The sequence below is a fragment of the Siphateles boraxobius genome, unplaced genomic scaffold, assembly GCF_051911475.1.
Source record: "Siphateles boraxobius isolate OS27281-9 unplaced genomic scaffold, OSU_SipBor_1 16, whole genome shotgun sequence".
NCBI lineage: Eukaryota > Metazoa > Chordata > Actinopteri > Cypriniformes > Leuciscidae > Siphateles > Siphateles boraxobius.
This window is the reverse complement of record NW_027508766.1, coordinates 18642596-18663291: the sequence shown is the minus strand read 5'-3', so window position 1 is coordinate 18663291 and position 20696 is coordinate 18642596. Positions and strand designations below refer to the sequence as shown.

The 20696-nt window shown below is 37.9% G+C and overlaps 2 protein-coding genes across 3 annotated transcripts in view; one reads left to right on the top strand and one right to left on the bottom strand.

Moving 5' to 3' along the window:
* The window catches only part of zswim7 (zinc finger, SWIM-type containing 7), a 97889-nt gene extending 92549 nt beyond the window's left edge, over positions 1–5340 (top strand). Inside the window, exon 8 of one of the 2 annotated variants that reach the window (XR_013204185.1) lies at positions 5202–5332. Coding sequence is in view for 1 of the 2 variants with exons in the window: in XM_077231931.1 (XP_077088046.1) it covers positions 5202–5300 (99 nt within the window). In the remaining variant the exon portion in view is untranslated. Of the gene's footprint in view, positions 1–5201 lie in introns of both variants that reach the window. The other variant, XM_077231931.1, reaches the window with a different exon arrangement.
* On the bottom strand, positions 1482–19271 carry adora2b (adenosine A2b receptor). Its single transcript, XM_077231919.1, has 3 exons — positions 19102–19271; positions 18440–18905; positions 1482–6331 (listed from the first exon to the last, which is right to left on the bottom strand). Exons 2-3 carry the CDS (start codon positions 18757–18759, stop codon positions 5602–5604), a joined length of 1050 nt encoding a protein of 349 aa, XP_077088034.1. The 5' UTR covers positions 18760–18905; positions 19102–19271; the 3' UTR covers positions 1482–5601.
* Between the last annotated feature and the right edge of the window lie 1425 nt (positions 19272–20696).

The following is a 20696-nucleotide window of genomic DNA, read 5'->3' as shown; positions in this document are numbered from 1 at the left end:
AGGTGGAATACGTGTTAGATTAGGGACAGGTTTGGTGAAATGGGTATGTTTAAGGGTAAGGGAAGTGTCAACAGTGTAATTATAGATGTAATTACAGAAATTAATAATAGCTGTAATTACATGCAGTTATTTTTTAATTACAAGTACAATGCAAAAATGTGTATGTACACAACTAGTGCATTGCATTGTAATGATTAATTAAAAGTTTAATACATAGTATTATAGTCAAAGACACTTACTATAGTGGGACAAATATAATTAATTATGATTTGGGGAACTAAAATATGGTAAACTCTGACTTGCACTAAAGTATATCAGCTAGTTTAGAATCATGGACTTTGTTTCTTTGGCTTAGTTAAAAGTTTATTTGAACAAAGGCTGCGTGTATACTTTTTCTCACAACACACACATACAGACACACGTTTTCTTTTTAAATAATGGGGCCGCTGATATTTTAGCAGCAACATAGTTGAGCTGAGCTAAAACTGTCCAAGTTTCATATGAAGAGGGCACAAAAGATACAAAACTGCTTTTATTAACAAAATAATTCACCATGCATCATGTATTTACATCAAATAAGACATTTTGATGCTAAAGGTTTTTGTCGTGAAACTATTTTCCAACATAAAGAGAACATCACAGTGTATGTTGATTAGTGGCAAATACATACGTCAAAAACATACACATTTTAAAGCACAGACATTTTTTCTTTTCTTTTTTTTGTAAAGTAAAATTCAGTTACACTGGACTGGTTAAAAAAGGCCTTTTGTTTCACTGCTTTCTCCAGACAGTACTTCAGCAAAGGAATAAAACGTCAGCTAACATTTGCAGTGCAGTACAGATTCGTCTCCATTGTCCAAGATGTCTGGCACACTCCTGTAGTTTAGCCCTTACAAATAATAATAAATATATTTATTTTTACATCATTTAGATGTAAAACAAAAAGGATTGTTAAAAACACAAAAATGAGAGCGTTTTTCTTCCCCTCAATAAATAGAAACATGGTTTGACTGTTGGCACAGCTGTGGATGTGCACTCGTTTGAGTTTGGGGCGGTTGGAAAAGGCATGTCATTGTCAGGGACAAACGCATCATTGCATCTGTCAGTTTGAGTTGGGTACAAAAACCAGAGCTTATGAAATCCACACACTGTCTGATTCAGCTGTTTCCAGTAAGTAATTTGTTTACACTGAAAAACAGTGGGGACAGTGTTCAATTCACTCCCAAAATCTAATAATAATAATACATTTCCTTTATTTCAAAATGACTTCTAAATGTGGGCTCATTAACTGGTTATGTTAGACCATCAACTATGTGTCCTTATTTTTAAAAAGTGTCGTGAACTTATGCTATCAGAACATCTGAACTTTGAATAAACCACCATAAAATGTGCTTAAATTGCACATTGTGCTTAAATTCTGCTGAAATTGTTTGTAACCAATACTCAAAAGAACAGTTTAAAGCAGTGATATGAACTTTCACTTGGTCAGGTTTTACATTTATTCATTTAGCTGACGCTTTTATCCAAATGACTTACAATTGCTATTTTAACAATATAACCTGACATAATTAGTGCACAATGTAAATGCAATTAATTTTCTTTAAATAATAGGATCTCTTCAGAACACACACCAAATATAAAAATTTTTATTTATTTATTTTGCCAATTTTACTCAACAGATATATAGTGGCGAGAGAAATAATTGGCAAGGGATGGAAATTGGGACTTAACCTGGGGACAATAATGCAACAGCTCTCAGCTTTTCAATTTTATAAACCATATTTGTTATACTTTCAATATGTGGCCTAGATGAGCTAGTTGAGGATCAGACCTCTCTCCAAATCTGTGGTTATACTGTAAAGGTGCTTGGTGATTTATAGAACAGAGTTGCAAGTATTCACAGTACAGAGCATTATAAACTATCCAGTTCCAGTCGTGACACTGTAAATCTCTCTCTAGAGGAGACAGTCTTTGCTCCAGGTCAGCTGTTGTTGTTTCAGTCTGGGTACTTTGTCACAAGTCAGACATTCAATAACAAATGTGTTCCTAAGGGCTGTGACACATTAGACAGACAACAGAAACATGGACATCCACATCTGGGGACACTAATATAACTGAGCTCCAAATGTCTGAGACCACAGTGAAAATATGGGATTCAAATCTAATTTTAAGGTTCTAAAATAAAGATTTTTTGTTTTTTATCAAGCTCCAAAAATGGCTCGTTTGGATATTGTGAGATTTCTGACGTCACACTGGCAAATCTATTCGCATATGCCTGCCTCCAATAGCTACATTTACATTCACCCAAATAATTAGTAAGATGAAAATTAGACATCGACGAATAGTTTGCACCGCATTGTTATTTGGCATTCAGTGGTTTAACGGCTGACAATTGTCGCATCAAAAAGCAAATAAAAGCTTATTTGTATACACAGTGGTGGTCTTAACATAGAGGCATAGGTAGGCGGCTGCCTGGGGCCCCCTAACAGCGGTCATAGTAGGGGGGCCCCCAACCCCCCTGTCTGTATATCATCGTGAACGCTTCAAAAGCATAGTAAATGTTATTAATATTCTTAAGAAATACGTTGAAATGTTGAAGTAGTAGTTAAATGTCCAGTTCATGGTTATCTGTCCCTACACATAACACCCCTTACTTTCTCAATAAAATGGACTAGTCCGTAACGTTGCGCGCCGAGGCGCGAAACGGCGAAAGATAAACACAATGACAGGAAGACTGGGAAGTACACAACGAAGCAAGACGAGTCTAAACGCAAAAATGAAACGAAGTAACCCAAGCGGCTCAAATAAAAGAAAAAAGACACCGATATGTATTTGGCAACGCTACCAAAAAATGACACACTTTTTTACGCCTTCTGTTAGGGATACATGCCGCTACAGCAGCTGCAGTTAGATGTGAAGTGACGCTAGGTGAGGATAACGTGTATAACGTTACATCCTACAGAAAGGGCAAAAGTAAATATGACATTTATGATGGGTTTATGTGATGATTGTTTGAAGTTCACGTAAATTAAAAGTTGTTATATATTTTTTGAAGCCTAATAAATGTTAATTTTTCAGCTTTCAATTACACTGTCATGTTGGATGGTCATAATTAATGTTTAAATTTGGGGGGGGGGGGGCGGGGCAGGGGGGCATCAGACATCAATAGCTGTATTAGTATCAGTGATAGGTCTACTGACCTTCATTCATAAAAAGATGCCATTAAACAAGTATTTAAAATATACTGTCTTTATGTTGTCTCTGCATTCATTTGTAGATTAGCTGTGAAATTATTACATTATAAAATATATAAACTAGTATAAACATAAAAATGTTTGTTTGTAGAATGTTTGAAATGTCAATCTCAAGTGCAATGCCAATTGCAACCTCCCTCACTCACTCATACAAAGTCAATTATTCATCTTGGCAATATTTGTATATGGCTAATATAAGTATATTGCCGCTTGTGGGGGTTTACCCTAACTACTTGTCTTGCTGGTTATATTGATATTGATTTCATCTAAAAAAATAATAAACAGTGCTGGTTTTCCTGGCATTTTGGCAAAGACAGGTGTTATCTGAAACCGTATTCTCTGTTGGGTTCCATCATGACTATTAGTTTGTGTAGTACTACACTTTGTGTGTTCTCTGCTTTCCATCTTCATTTTGGAGTAAAGAAATGTATGCAGGGTTTAAAGGGTGAAGGTTTTTTTTCTCCTCTCCAACCTTTACTTCCCCATAGATTAGCTTTCAGTCAGTAATTTTTTTTCCGTTCTCTTTTAAAGATGGGATGGGGGGGCCCCATACGTACCTTTGCTTTGGGCCCCCAATTTGCTAAATCCACCACTGTGTATACAGATGCCTGCACAGGAACAGTGACAACTTTCTGACGTACTCCACGCACTTGAGTCTGCAGGCGAGAACAAATGAAAGAGTTAAACAGAAACATTCATGTGAAACGATTGTTTTGACGCGTCCTGTTCAAACAGCTCATTGTGTAGAGACTTCAGAAGAATACCAGCATCAGGAACGAGTGGATGGTTTATTTTTAATGGCATTGTGGATCGCGTCGAAGGGTTATAAGCTTGTACTGAGAATTTGACTGCAGATTGTTTTGTAAATGAGGCATGATGACAGATCATGCCTCTTTTTTGACAGATGAAGCAGTCAGCTGTATTGGATTTGAGAGCAGCAACATGGCAAACCACAAATAAACAATTTCATAATGCTTTACCTGTAAATTACGGATTTATATGGATAATGTTTTCAAAACACTTGCCATTGATACTTTTATTCCTATGCAAGGAAGTTAGCCAATCATAACCGTTGCCATTTACTGACAGGCCTTGGCAGCACTTATACAAATGGCTGAGGGCGGAAATATGCTAAAACGGGACAGTCCGTCAGCGGTCCTGGGCGGAGCATGAGCAATTTGACATCTTATTGCTCAGAAAATCCAGACGGCTTGATTATTGAGACTGTTTAGACTATTTGAGGATTAAAAGGATTTGAGTGAATGGATTTTTTCATTTTATGGTGGTTGTGTCCACACACTGCAAAGACACATTTATATGCAAACACCATCTAAAATTGAATTTTGCATCCGATGACCCCTTTAAAGGAGCCGCCCCTTAAAAACGTGTCATTTTCAATAGTTGTCTCAGATTTTTGGACCCCACTGTGTAGATGTTAGAAAGAAAGAGAGCATAATGGTCATGTAGTAACAGGGCCTCCTTCAAAGTTACATTTATTTGAAAGAATATTTATAAATTTTTATATTATAAAATAAAATGACAAAAATTCAGAATAAGATAATTATGGCACTTTTTGTCTTGTAATGCAATTCATTTTGAAGTGTGCCTGTCCAAATACTACTGAGGTCACTGAACAGTATGTTTATTGAGATTTTTGAAGGAGTCATTTTGGTTTTAAATATGAAATTGAAGTTAACTGAGCTGTGGATTGACCAGTACTGCTATAGTGTAACTCCTTGGAAAACATGCCTTTTAAATAATTAAAAGACTAAAAGTGGGGTAATTTTTCATCCATGTATATTCAGTATATTCAGCTCCTCAATAGGAGCAGTCTAGACTCAATCATAAAAAAAGAAAAGTCCTAATACTTTCAAGCACTCAGACACGGTTTCTTTGTGTGCCCTGTTCCACGGTGGTGTATTCAACTGATGTGCCTTATAATTACAGATTGTTCCTGTGGGCTGTTCTACAGACGCGAGATCATTGAAGATTGAACTAAAGCTGCCCAAGATTACTGTTTTATTGTTCTACAGGATCTTCATTTAGGTTTCTCATACATGTGATTCAGCATTTCCAGAGACACACTGATAGCCCTTAGCTTTCATTCCTGTGTTAATATAAACACTTAGCTTGACCTAAGGCCGCTGCTCAAGTTTGTTAGTGCTTGGAAATACAATCTATAAATATTTCCACAAATTTGTAGTGATTGAGGTTTTTTTTTCTAGCGTGTCCTCAATGTGAAAGGTCTTCATGAATAGTGGGCCATGCTAGACATCATGATTATGACTTTGTTGTTTGCAGTTCATTGGCCTGTAAACATTTCTCTCAAAAAGGTTGACAAAGACTACTATAGCAGAGGGTCAATGGTCATTGTAATCTGGTCTCTGTGAATACTGCTTCCAGTGGAGCTGCGATACAAATCGTCCCGTCGACAAAGGAAATGGCGGTTCAGAATCTTCCTAAAAGTGAATCTGAACTCCCGAATACGGTAGGCGTAGATAATGGGATTGACGGCAGAGTTGGCGTGCGAGAGGATGATGGCAGTGTTCATGATGAAACTGGGTTTCTCCAACTCGCTGTAGAAGAGAGTGAGGCAGTTCAAGATGTGCACAGGCAGCCAACAGAGAGCGAACAGGCCCACAATGATGGAGAGCGATTTAGCGGCACGAATCTCCCGTTGCAGCAGTCCATGGTGGTGATTCTCACCATTACTCACGCTGCATTTGAGCTCGATCTGACGTAGCTGTTTACGTGCTACTGTGAAGATCTTGATGTAAATGCCCAGCATGATAAGCAGAGGCGGCAGCACACAACCAAAGAAGTTGAAGTACACCATGTAGCTCATGTCCACCACGTTCTCGAAGAAGCACTCGAGGCAGCAGCTTTGCAAGAAGCCTGTTTCCATGTCAGCGGCATCACTGCTGTTGCCAGTCTGTATAGAGCCACTTTCGTTTCTGGAGCAGGACAAGTCTTTACGGTTCCAGCCCACAAATGGGATGAGTCCGATGATAAAGGATAAGATCCATAAAATGGCAATGATCTCTCTTGCCCTTTTCCCTGTGACAAGCTCCTTATACCTGTACAGAGAAAAAAAGATGAATAAATAAAGACTTAGCAAGTTTTGGCTAAACATTGAGTTCATTATATTGTACAGTGGGGTCCAAAAGTCTGAGAATACTAATAAAAATGCTTCTATTTTGCATCTGCAATTGCATGTGCATTAGTAAAATAAATGCAAAATAGGGATAAACCAAATGATGTTCTAATCAGGGATGGGCAACTCCAGTCCTTGAGGGCCACTGTCCTGCAGAGTTTAGCTCCAACCCTGACAAAAAATATTTTTTTAGTAATCCTGAAAACATTGATTAGCTTGTTCAGGTGTGTTTAATTAGGGTTTGAGCTAAACTCTGCAGGACAGTGGCCCTCGAGGACCGGAGTTGCCCATCCCTATGCATTAGAACATCTGACCATTTGTACAAACAGCCACATGATCAATGTCACAAATTAGTTTATTTGATTAGTGACCTAGAAATATTGCAGAATATTATTTCTTCTTTATTTTAGGCCACATTTCTGTTTTTATAAAATCCTAAAACTTTTAAGGTTTAAAACTAATTCCCAGATTCCCTAGAATTTTGGATCCCACTGTATAGATTCATTTTGTTTAAAAATTATATCTCACACTGTAACTTTATTTCCTTAAATATTTCACTATTTTTATATTCTACTTTGAAGTTTCAACAGATGTATTCTTCAAAATAAACATACTTACAAAAAGTAAAGGCCACATTGTGGTTGTCAAACTTTAGTAGTGAACTATACCTGTGGATACTCTGCTAAAATACCTATGTGAACTTTGATTTTTAGTGGATGTATGAAGTCAGTTCTTCCACTTTAACAACAAAAAAAGTAATTGCAAAAACACAAAACAAAAAAAGTCTCAGAAAAGGAACTTAGTTCTGACAAAAAGCTTGTGAATCATTTGTTTGCAGCCAGTAGCATTATATTTAGTCTATAGTTTAATGACATTCATCAGGAGAAAAGAGCTCAACATAAACACTCAAGTGACTGATGGCTTCAGCTTTCACTTGGAGGCGCTTCATCAGGAATCCTCAGACAGCTCTGATTCCTCTTCTACTGATGGACTAAATGAGTAATACACGAGGTGCATTATTCATCGCACCCACCATAACCTTTCTCTGAGAGACCTGGACTGCCAGAGCCGTCAGTGGTGCTGCCCCAGTGACAGATAGAGAGGGGGTTGGGAAAGCACTGATAAAACAAGTTTGCCTGCAGAAAACTACATTATTGCACAAGCATTACTGTTACTGTTCCATACATTTAGGGCAGTGTTGTTATGCTTAACTAAAACTATTAAAAAAAGTTTTTGGTAACCAAAATAAAATATAAATATTATACGAAAAACTTAAACACTCAAAGTGAAAATTAGAAATGAGTTGAAATTGCAGTACTAAAATGACTAAAACATTAACAACAAAAAACATGAGTACATAAAATGACTAATACTAAAACTAATATATATATATATATATATATATATATAGCTTTAGTATTAGTCATATATATATATATATATATATATATACACACACACACACACAAGAATATTAATAAAAAATACTATATTATAATACTACAATAACACTGGCTTATTAATTTAAACAAACCTCTTACTAATCAAACTTTGATGCATAACTTGTCCTCCAGCATGTGTGCCATATTATACTGTTATGTACTCAGCACTCAAAAAAATGCAGCCAAGCTACTGGACTAATTATTTTCAATTGGGAGATCTCATAGACTTAAAAAAAAATCTGATAGACTTACACGGAAGGAGGAGTCATTTACAGACAAGAACATCATTACAGTGATTTGGGGGTGAGTGTTTTGACTGCTAGTTGTCACCTTTATTTATATAGCGCTTTATACAATACAGATTGTTTCAAAGCGGCTTTACAGTGATAACAGGAAAATTTATCAATAATGCAAACAGAGTTCATTTCAGCTTCAGCAACTTTAAAAGAAAACAGTGTGATGGTTCAGCTGAAGTCAGTAAACACCTAGCACCCAAAACACCCTAAAAGCACAGTGACAACCTTTTTTTTAATATATGATTTATTTATTGGATTTTTCACAACAACAGAGACAAACACTTAATACCAAAAAAGAAAATAAAAAAAAAATTAAAATAAATAAACATTAATAAAAAATCAATACAAAAACACCAACACTAAGTCCTTCAACCCACTGACAAGTTTAGTACAGTATATGATATAACAGAACTGTATATAATAATACAGACATAGGCCAAAGTAAGCCTTAACTAGGTCCACTAAGTAAAGTTGAGTAATCCAAGAACCTAGTAAATAATGTGTGTTGCCAGAATAACCAACATTGATAGTAGGGTGGGTGGTCAGTCAGTCAATTGAGACTGCATCCAGCTGTACAGATTTAACATGCTCTAAAAAAGGCAACCAAATTCTTGAAAATTTATCCAAGGAACCACGAAGACCGTGTTTAATTTTTTCCAATTTGGCAAAAAATAAGGCATCTTTTATCCACTGAGTACGAGAAGGAGTGTGAGGACCCTTCCAGTTCATCAAAATACAACGTCTCGCTAGCAGCGTAAGAAAAGCTACCAACTCAACGAAATGAGATGGCAACGAGTAATCAGGAGGTATTCCAAACATACCGATTAGCGGAGAGGGATGGATATTAACAGAAGTGATAGCTGAAAGAGAGTCAAAAACAGACTCCCAGAAAAAAGATAAAGTAGGACAAGTCCAGAACATGTGAGTTAAATTAGCTGGTTCTAGATGACACTTGTCACAGCTTGGATCAATGTCAGGTAACATGCGGGCTATTTACTTTTAGACCAGTGTACTCTGTGGACAACTTTACACTGTAAAACCCCGTGGCGAGCACAAACAGATGACGTGTGTACACGTTTCAAAATCGACTGCCATGTCTCTGTCTCTATATTAAGATCCCTGGCCCAAGTACTCCGCAGACTATCATAGGCCAAGGGGTAACATGTGAAAAAGGTGTTATATATCGTGGAGATGGCCCCTCTTTGATAAGGATTAATATTTGATATGGTATCTACAATGGTGGAGGGTGGGATCAAGGGGAACCCCGGAAAATGCTTACGGACAAAGTCCCGGACTTGCAAATACCTGAAAAAGTGAAACCTTGGTAAGTTAAAAACTTGAGTCAATTGTTCAAAAGAAGCGAATGTTCCGTCAATGTAAAGATTCTTAATGGAACTGATCCCGTGGTCCACCCAGGCCACAAAAGCCTTATCAATGCAAGAGGGAGGAAAGAGGGGGTTAAAGTGCACTGGGCATATAAGAGGTGTTGACTGTAAAGTAAAATGGCGTCTGAGTTGACACCAGATCTTAAGACAATTTTTAACAATAACATTACTGGAGTAGGTTAAAGATGACAACGAGAGAGGAAGACACAGAAGAGACAAAAGCGAAGAGCTGCAACATGCAGCCTCCTCAATCCTCAACCAGGGCTAATGATCACTGGAACAGCACCAGAATAATATGTTACGAACATTTGCAGCCCAGTAATAAAACAAGAAGTTAGGTAGTGCTAAACCCCCCAGCTCCTTAGTTTTTTGTAAAATGCAAAATATCAAATTCAGACTTTTTAGCAAGCAATTCTTTGATTAGTCCAGGTTCAGGTGCGTCTTCACATCTGGACTGCAGGTCAGCCAATTCCCTAGAGATAGAGATACTCCTTTCAACAGTGAACTTTTTCCGAAAAGCAGAGTAAGAAATAATCTCTCCACGTAAATAAGCTTTGCATGCCTCCCAAATTGTTGACGCTGACACTTCTGAATTAACATTAGTGGAAATGAAAAGATCAATGCGACTATTAATGTTTTTTATAAAATCCGGGTCAGTAAGTAGAAACGAGTTAAAGCGCCATGGGGATCGAGTAAAGGACACACCAGGAAATGAAATATCCACTGTGATAGTGGCATGGTCTGAAATAACTATAGGACTGTAGAAACTGTTGTTAACAGAAGAGAGCAGCTTGTTGTCAATGAGAAAGAGGTCGATTCGAGTAAAAGTACCATGTACGGGAGAGAAAAAAGAAAACTGCTTATCACTGGGATTGAAGAAGCGCCATACATCAGAGACTGCATACTGCTCCATAAACAGCTGAATAACTTTAGATGATTTAGATAGAGAGAGGGGCTTATTGGATGAGCGATCGAGTGAGGGATCAAGACAGCAATTAAAGTCTCCACCAAGAATAAGGTGACTAGACACTATATCAGGAATTGAAAAAAGAAAGTTTTTTATAGAAATCCTCATTATCCCAGTTTGGGCCATACACATTAGCTAACGTCAGAGTAGTGCCAAAAATTTTCCCTGTAACAATAATAAAGCGACCATTGGGATCCGATATGACTTTAGAGACAGACAGAGGTACTGACTTATGCACTAAGATTGCAGTCCCACGGGTCTTACTTGAAAATGAAGAATGGTAGAGTTGGCCTACCCACCCTCTACGAAGTTTAAGATGATCAGTTGGTTTAAGGTGGGTTTCCTGCAAAAAAGCAATTTTAGTGTTTAAATGTTTCAAGTGATCAATCACTTTATTGCGTTTCACAGGTGAATTTAGCCCCTTCACATTCCAGCTGGTAAACCTCAAACCACCACTAGATGCCAACTTGGCGTTATAATTTAATATAGAAAGGATATATTAGAGGTGATATAATCCAACAACTCTGCACCCATGACAGATTTCCAGCAGCAAAAGAGAGGGACTAGGAGGTAGCACACAAAATTAAACACACATACAAAAAAAGTAATAATAATAATAATAAGTTGACGTAAAGAACAAAAACAGCAACGAACACAACTCTGATACAACGATCAGCGAGTATTACTACTTCCCTATAGCAATCGCACTGCCCACACATATAAGTGCAATTAAAGCTAAAGAGTACAAGTCACACCTTATCAAAAATCCAGAGTAAAACACATTGAAATAAAAAAAAAAACAAGGCTTGGACTTATAAGACCCGGGAGGCCCATGTAAATAGTCAACTGAAAAGATAACAAAACAGCATTCACCTTACAGCAGGTGTACAGTGCACGGATGCATGTTGTAAAAATCAAAAAATACAGGACTTTAAAAAAAAGAAAAAAAAAGTGGGTACTGTAACATGCATTTACCGTCTGTAAAAAGACGAAGAATGCGATGAAAGACAGGAAAAAGGTCTGCACCGCCATAGCAGCCTCGACCGCAGAGACTCTTATAGTGACATCAGAAAGTGTCAATTGGCTTGCTTACGAGTTCGTGTGGGAGTCCTGGTCCTGGTCCTGAACGAATTTGACAGCATCTGAAGCGGATGGAACCCACGTTTTATCCCCGTTGGGTAGAGTGATGCGCAGTCTGGCCGGGTAGAGGAGCGCTGGCTTGTATCCACGCTTGTATAGCTCGGCCATAGGACCTCTGTACTCGGCACGCTGCTTCAAAACGTCGGGGTTGTAGTCGTCAAACAGACAAATCGTATGGCTTTTATAAAGCAGGACACCCCGTTTGCGAGCCTCGCGGATTACGACGTCTTTTAAACTTGGAATCGTTGGAAACGCAGGATAACAGGCCGCAGCCTGCCTCCCGGAGCCAGCTTAGGAGCGAGACTCCGGTGCGCGCGATCTAGCTCAGGGGGTGAAGTGAGGACCTCCGTGCCAAGAACATCAACAAGTAGTTGAGAAAAGAACGTGGATGGGCGAGGACCTTGAATCGATTCGGGTAAGCCTATAATCCGAATGTTTTGGCGTCTGCTGCGACCCTCCAAATCAGCTACTTTGAGTTTAAGCAACTCATTATCTTTCTGCAAAGCGGAGTAAGCGCCCTCCAGATGCTGAAGTCGTTGGTCAACAGAAGTGACGTTAACTTCCAGAGAATCAATGCGTTGCCAGTGATCAGTAATGGTGGAATGAATGCTGTCCAGTGTAGATGCAAGAGACTCGAATGAGGATTTAAAATCATCCGAAAGGGCTTCTCTGTGTTCGTCCAGGAGTGAGCTAATGTCGGCCATGGAAATGCTAGGCGTTGAAGAACACTCCTTATCTTTTTCTGCGTGCTTTCCTTTAGCCTTAGACATGATAGAGTGGACCAGGCACTTACAACCAGTTTATTAAACTTTTTTGACACTTTAAATAAAAAGATAAAGGTTTGACAACAAAATTAAAAATTAAACGGCAGGAGCAGGCTGAGCGCGCGACTACTCTGCACACCTCATAACCGGAAGTCCACAGTGACAACCTTAGCAATTCCTACAATAGCATCATGGGAAAGCGCTTAGGAAAGACACTCACGTCACCCATGTCAGCATCATTTTGTAGAGCATGTGCACTTGATGCAAGGCCATTGCTTTGACTTCTAATTCTGCACATTATTTTCTCCATCCTTGGCTTTTTTTGCAGTGCATAATTTAAACCATATTATCTAAAATCTTTGTTTCAGATTCAAGGATACATGATGTAATTACATTTAGCTCCAAGAGCACAGACTCTTTTTGTTAGACACTTCTTTCAGCTTTAACACTTTTCTCTATCTCTCAGTGCCAAATTCCCTCTACTCTTAGGGCACATGAATGGAGGGAAAAGTGGATTAGTTGTGGCATGACAACAACCCGCTGGCATCCCAATCACCCTCTCTCTCTTCCCCCCTTCATTCTATTTCGCACACAAATCCCTCCTCTAACCCTACCGTTCTTCAGCTGCCTCTCTTCCGCTTTAAACCAAAGATCTCTGCCAACAGGCTCTAGTGTAAGTGAAAACAGTTTACACAATGGCACTAAAGGGAAGGTCTCAGACGCTTTGCTCTTAACAATGTGAGCAGGAGCATTAAAAGAATGCTTCGCCCCAAAAACAGATTATGTTGCCAAAGAAAAAAGGCCAGCAGCATTCCAAACTCCAAATAATTTTGATTCCAAACACTCTGTATTTAATGATCATTGGTTAAGGGCATTGTCCTGCATTCCCACTGTGACAAAAATCACCAATGGATTTTTTCACATAAAAAAAAAATCAATACATTGACCTGTTCATCAACCCACTTTGCTGTAATGGTTCGCCAACCCACTTTGCTGTAACTTATTTATGACCGATCTAATTTTTTAGGGTCATTAAATGCTAAATAAGAACATTAAATGGATGGTTCATCCAAAACAATTTATCCAAAATGTTTTTTTGTTCTTTTTTCATTTTTCAAAAAAAAAAATCACCCTCATGACGTTCCAAACCTGTATCACTATTATATTTATTTCTTATGGAGAACAAAAAAAGATGATATTATTGAAAAATGCTGGTAACTGGTGACAACTCAGAAAAAAATAAAATTATAAAAAACAATATATATATATATATATATACACACACCAATGAAAGGGGAAGTCCTGCCATTAACCACCTCTTCTTATGTTAAAACCAATAATTCAAAAAAGATGCTCCTAACTGATTCAAGCCCACGCTTACATTTATATAATAGCGGCCTACTATTTTAGGAAACTTGAACCCTATTTAAATCCTTCTGCCAGAGGACATGCAGCTAAACAGTCAGCACTGAGATTTTGTTTATACGCAGGAAAAGAGATGGAGAGAGAGAGACAGACAGATGAGAGCGGAGAATGTGCGTGAGAGAAAGACGTGGTGGTCTAGTATGGTGAATGAAAACCGAAGCGGGAATACTGTTTGGCAGAACTGTGAGGAAACTTGGTTTCTTTTGGATCATCTACTAACAGCGATCATGCCAAAAGCCTGTATTTCCAGTAGCTACGGCATAACTAGAAACATTCGTTCATCTTGCCCATTAAACAGTAAGAGTAAGATGACCACCCAGGATCTGAGATGATTTGGAGTGCACTGAAAGGCTTTCATTAGTCACCTACTGTAAGCATTTCCTTATTTTACACCAGGGGTGCCACTAGACCCTTTTACAAGGGCACGAGCCCCAGTAAAGTTACCTGAAAAATCATTGTATGATGAGGTAAGTAACAGTACAAGATAGATGCATCTGAAAAATTGGTACGCAAAACACAGGCTTTCCTATTCATTGAATGTTATCATTTACATAGTTTGAAATATTTAAAACTTGAAGGCTGATACCCAAAAATCCTCTTTAATTATACGCCTTTGCACGCCCACTCGCTGTGCTCCTCCTCCACTTTTCCTTGTGGAATCCTCGACTCTCAGTCAGACCAGGCATTATTATGACGACGTTGTAGCTGAGGAAAGGTAACTAGGGCTTATCGCCGTGATGATGAGTAGCATGTGAATTTGTATTATTTAGTTGAATGAAGAGAACTACTACTTTGACACTTCACAAATTTCATAAAGAGATCAAAAAACTAATCCATATGAATTGAGCGGTTGTCCAAATTTTCTGATGAGACTCTATCACTTTTTATGATGAACAGATTGAATTTAGGCTTTTATTCACATAGAAACATTCATCAACTCACACCAGTTGTGGTAAATGGAAGCTCAAGCATGTTCGCTTGACGTGCAAGAACCAATGAGGTTCATTCTCATGTGTTACGCAGGACGCTTAAGCTTCTGCAAGAACCAATGAGGTTCATTCTAGTGTGTTATGAAGCACGCTTGAGCTTCTGCAAGAACCAATGAGGTTCATTCTCATGTGTTACGCTGCACATTTAAACTTCAGCAAGAACCAACAAAGTTTGTTCTCATGTGTTACACAGCACATTTAAGCTTCAGCAGGAACCAATGAGGTTCGTTCTCATGTGTTACAGAGTATATTTGAGATTCTGCAAGAACCAATGAGGTTGTCATGTGTTACGCTGCACGTTTGAACATCCACAAAAGTTTGTTCTCGTCCATCAAGCAGGTCCGGTTGAACTTCTGTTTATGTCCGCTGATGTTTAAATGTGAATACAAGCCTACGTTAAATCTGTTCATATAAAGAGACTGTGTCTCTTCAGAAAATAGTTGTGTACTTACTGTACATCATCCCAAAAGTTCCCAAGGATTTTGTAAATCCAGAGAAATTCCGTTTTTTAATAATGGCTCATCCCTGGTCATCGTCGCATATCAATGAAGTAATCCGTAATATCCTCGGTTTCCGCTTGTATAAACCATAGAGGCAATACATAGAATCCTCATTAGCAGCCGTTTCAATGGGCCATAATAATAAGCCGCTAATGAGGAATCTATGTATGCTTATGTACGCAAACCGCTGTTGTGTTGTTCAGTCATCATGGTTCACGATTATAGATTGGCGAGTACAGAAAATCCCAAAAAAATTAAACATAGGCAAATAGGCTTTGGGAAAAACGGAGAAATAAAACAAGGATCAATATCGGCGTGGCGTTTTCAGGATGAGGAGGGTTTCGTGACAAACTTGGACTTGATCTGTCGCTCTCGCATTTGTTTTAATAGACAGGTAAGCAAATATATATGATTTATTGTACACTACAGTTATATTGCACTTTTATATTTTTACTTCAGTATTTTTTATCAAGTCTGGTGACCAAGTCTATGGCAGTGAAATGAAGTATGTGTTGCACAAAAATATTTAGCCATTACTTGTAAATACTGTGGGTTTGTTCAAATGTACTTTTAGTACGATTGTTTTAAACGTGTAAAACTGCACAGCATTAACCAACCAAATAATTTGACAAATAGACATTTTAGTAACAGGCTAATATAGCATTACATTTCACTTTCCTGGCAGCTAATTCATTACGATGACATAACATAATGTGATCAAACGTACAGGTGATACAAAAACTATTTTATTAGCTGATATATAATTTATATGATTCGTGAATTCTATACACCTCTGGATGGTTAAAACAACATCTCCCAGAGTTCCACATTTCTTCATGTTCCATCAAGCTTCATCTTTGTTATTGTTTTGAAAATGCGACCTCTGGCGGTGAAAAAAAATACATATTGTAGCTTTAACTACTTAATCAAGACCTTAATTAATCCAATAGAGCTCGATCCAAATTAAATTTTGATCAGATTGAAAGGTGTGGTTTATTCCTTTTCTAATCCGATCGAGAGGACATGTAAACACTTGATCGGATTGAAAACCGAAACTGAAAGGACTGCGCGTGTGCAACGACGTAGCAATAGCGTAATGACGTATGTCGCGCGGAACGAGCTGTTCTTCCTGTTGAATAAAGTGTCATACAAATTAGTTTCCCATCATTCTAAAATTCTCCTTTTACTCAGCGTCTGTGAAGTGGAGCAGGACAACGTCCCACCAGTCCTTGTTTTGGAAACAGACGACTGGTTTTGGCCGTGTGGAGGGGCATTTTTACAGCGTGATAAATAAGCAGCACGACACAACGGTTCAGCTTTATGAGTTGGAGATGTTTTTATGACGAATGTAGGAGAATATCTGTTATGCGCAAACAGCGGGAAACTGTATATTTGTGCAATGTTCGCATGTCAAAAAATCAATTCAAAATCAAATGGCTATAAACAAAGTCAGTTTATAGCCAGAAAGCACAAAACTACTATAGTTTTATAGTAGAGAAAGCTCTCAGATTTCATCAAAAAGATCTTTATATGTGTTCCAAAGATGAAAAAGAGTCTTACGGGTTGGGAACGACATAAAGGTTTGTATAAATTACTGAATTTTCATTTTTGGATGAACTATTCCTTTAACTGCTAAACGAATGCTTGCTTATCTCTTCTAATTTCTCATCGTCTGTGGCTTGGTTTAGTCATCATGAGTGAAAGATTTTAGAAGTGATTGTTTCATTTAGGTAATGAATGGTAATATGTAGTCAGTTTGCACATGAAAATGCTAGTGAATTTGTTTGTGTTTTTTGTCAGGAATTTTTAATTACATTAGGTATGATCAACCGTTGAAAAATGTAAATTTTGCATTGATGAAGGTAATTTGGTTAGTCAAATTGATAAAATGACCATGGTAAAACAGTTTCAATGCATAAAGCATCAGTGATGATCAAACTCTAGAAAAGCCCTTGTTCCACACTATCATCAAACACTGAATCCAGAGAAACTCTATTACCACAGGACTTAACACAGTGTTGGCTATGGAAGTGAAACCCAAGCCCTGCATATTCAATTTCAGTAATTGCTACAGCAATTACATGCACACTTCCTTTGTTTACCAGTCGATATGTAGTGTATTCCTTTCTCTATTCTTTCCAATGATTTCCACTTATTCAGAAGAAATAGGGCAGCACGAGCAACACTGAGCAGTGTGAAAAGATGTCACTCTAAAACGTGAGATTTGAAAACATTTACATTTTAGCTAGTTTAACATTCTAAGAGTAAAACAACTGTTTCGGTCCTTTTACTGCGTGAGACAACCATTCAAATAATGATGTGCATTGCAACGACAAGGAACTATTTATTTATTATGTAGAATATATATTTCAGATTTAATTGTTTAGAACTGCCACTTATTTTTGTTGATCTTTTTTTTTCTCTTAATCCTAATCCTTGAAGTTTGTTATCATAGCCCTGTCCTTCATCATCAGGGCATATTCTTTGACAACAAACAACCTTCTTTTCAACCGCCCTCATCAGATTAACAGATCAACACAGATTAAGAAAATCAGACCTATATATATATATATACATTTCAGGAAGCCGAGTTTAGGTTCAGTATACTGTGACTGCGTATGCCATCTTCGTGCTGTCCTGTGTCCTGAATAAGTCGTTCAGTGTTTTAACTTTGATGAACTAGATGAACTTCGAACGAATTGCAACAGACGCACGAGCATCAAATTGATCCCAGTAGGCTGCTTTATCTCAAAGGTGGTTACTCAATATAACCGCCTTTCAGGAAAGATGATAGTCATTTTGTTGTGTGTTTGAATAAACTGAATAATAGTTACTCGATATAACCGACTTTTAAGAAAGATGATGTCATTTTGTTGTGTTTTTAAGATGAAAAAACTAAACAATACTAATGAAAAAAAGTACTGCTGAAAATGCCAAAGACATTGAAGAACAGATTCATGCTATGGTGTCACGCGCGGAATGTTGTAGCCTATACACTGTTTAGGTGTATATATAGGTAAGGCTTTTTACCATTGTAATTTAAGAACCAAGAGTCATAAATAGGTAGTAATTAATAATTCAGTGACAATGAAAATGAAATACTAATAAGCGTGAAACACTCACCTCAGGGGGATTTTTACAGCCAGATATCTGTCGATGGCAACCGCAAGAAGGCTAAATATTGAACTTTGAGTCAGTACCAGAACAAAACACGCCAGGAAAAGACATCCATAAAAGTCTGAGTGCAGTCCAATGCTTATAGTGATGGCAAAAGGGATGGCAAGACAGCCAACCAGAATATCTGCCACGGCTAGTGACACTAGAAAGTAATTAGTGGCATTCTTAAGAGTGGAGTTGATGGCCACAGCCCAGCACACCAGCACATTACCAGCGATTGACAGTACGGCAATCACTAGCTCTATAGCGATGTACAGAGAATCCATTGCTGCACACTTCACAGAGAAACACCTTTAGACAGTAGGCTAGTTAGGATGTCATGTGTCTGTCTGTCACTCTGTGGTGCTTGTCCACTGGCAAAAGAACAATAATCCACGGATCTCCAAAGTTTGTGATTTGCCAACATGGCCATCTGTTGGTGTAAAAAAACCACACAAAAAAACATTTGCATTAATTCCCTGAAGAGAATTATTTAAAACCATTAGAGGCAGATAAAGATACATAAATTCTGACAGATTCCTAGGAAGTTCCCACTGACGAGCAGAAAGTTATTACAGAAAGTCACAATAATATATGGGATTTTCAAGAGGTAGTGTGCAAATACTTACCCTGAAATAATTCAGAGCTGTTTTTATTGTTTGAGGTTCCTCTTTAAACTGGCTTGCATCTGTGTCTTCACAGTTTGCATTAGCAGTAGGGAAGTAATGTGACGCACCGTGAGCGCAACACATGGCGTTTCAAGCACCTAGCGGAAAACAGACAGAGCTCTGACTGTACATCACAGCTCATGGCCACGCCCTAACCGCGCGAGCGATGCGATGACACACACACACAGAACTGATTTTACATCAGCAATTCTTAAATAAAACACACATTTTAGTATGTCCGCTGACAACTATATGATAAAGTAAAATATTGAATTGGATGAAGAATAAATGTAGTAAAACTAGATTTGTCTTTCCTGAAAGAAATTATATAGGAGTAGACCGACGTGTGGTAGCCTAACTTTTTGTTTGAGCAGTAGTGGTTGTTTGTGCTAGATCTCTCAAACTGTGATACACTGTAGCCACATTTGTCTAATACAAATAAAACTCACTTGGACATGTACTATACAATCACAGATGAATGTCAAATACAAAGAGTTCTGTTGTTGCAACAACCTATACCCTGGGACACTGGTTGGGGATTGAGAGGTGATTTGCTGATATAAGATAAGTTGTTTTTATGTTAAAATGAAAGTCCTAAAATGAATAAAATTAATGTGTTTTTTTTTTGGTCACTTTAAATTGTTCACTTTATTCAAAAGTGATTATTCTTTGTTCTTCTAAAAAGTTATTGATTAAATTAGTTCAACTTTCAAATCCAGAGCAAGAATGATGTCACCGTGAGGTCATTAAAGCCTATATTTGCATTATAATCGGTCTTTCTTTTTAAAAATGTAAAACAAGTTCAGATTGCAGAGATTGTACAACACTTCTAATTAGTTATGTGGTGTGCGGTAACATTCTCCCTTACTAACGGCCGTTTCACACCGCAAGCGTCAGCGGCGCGTGAGCAGCACGTCAGCGCTACTACATCGTCACTGCAGCTGCAGACGCGCGCGAGTATTCACACTGGAAGCGTTTGTACAGGCGTCACAACAGCGGCTCCCCGGCTACATAGCCTAGGCTACATATAAGGAAGCAATTCTTACAAAAACTTTTGTAAAATTTGTTTTAAGAAATTGGTCATAAACACATTTGAAGTTTGTTCAAAGGCCAAACTGAATAATTAAAAACAAGTTTAATGGGTACATTTTCTATAAAATTTTATTTTCTTTATGTTATCTTCATTTCCTTTTCTGACATACTGCAGTTCTTGTTAAAACACACTAGACATGCAAATTCTATGCGTTTTGGGCACTTTTTGTGTGAAATCATATTAATTTTGTCCATCAAAAGTGTACTTTCACTTTAACGGCCGTTTCATGAGCAACGGCATTTAACGGCGTGAGCAGCGCATATTTTTTTCGGCGTGCATGTTAATCAATGAATGCGTTCACACCGCGAGCAGGAGCAGCGCGTGAGCGTCAAGCAGGAGCGTCGCGTGAGCAGCAGTGAAGCGGGGGTTTCAGCTTCGAGACTATTTTTGCTGCGCTGCTCACGCTCAATTAAAGTGAAAGCACACATTTGATGGACAAAATGAATATGATTTCACACAAAAA

What these genes read in the sequence shown, in the direction of transcription:
- adora2b (XM_077231919.1), bottom strand. Translation starts at nt 18,759, where the DNA reads ATGGATTCTCTGTACATCGCTATAGAGCTAGTGATTGCCGTACTGTCA. An exon ending in GCTGTAAAAATCCCCCTGAG is followed by an intron (nt 6,332 to 18,439) that starts GTGAGTGTTTCA and finishes TTCTCTGTACAG; the next exon opens with GTATAAGGAGCTTGTCACAG.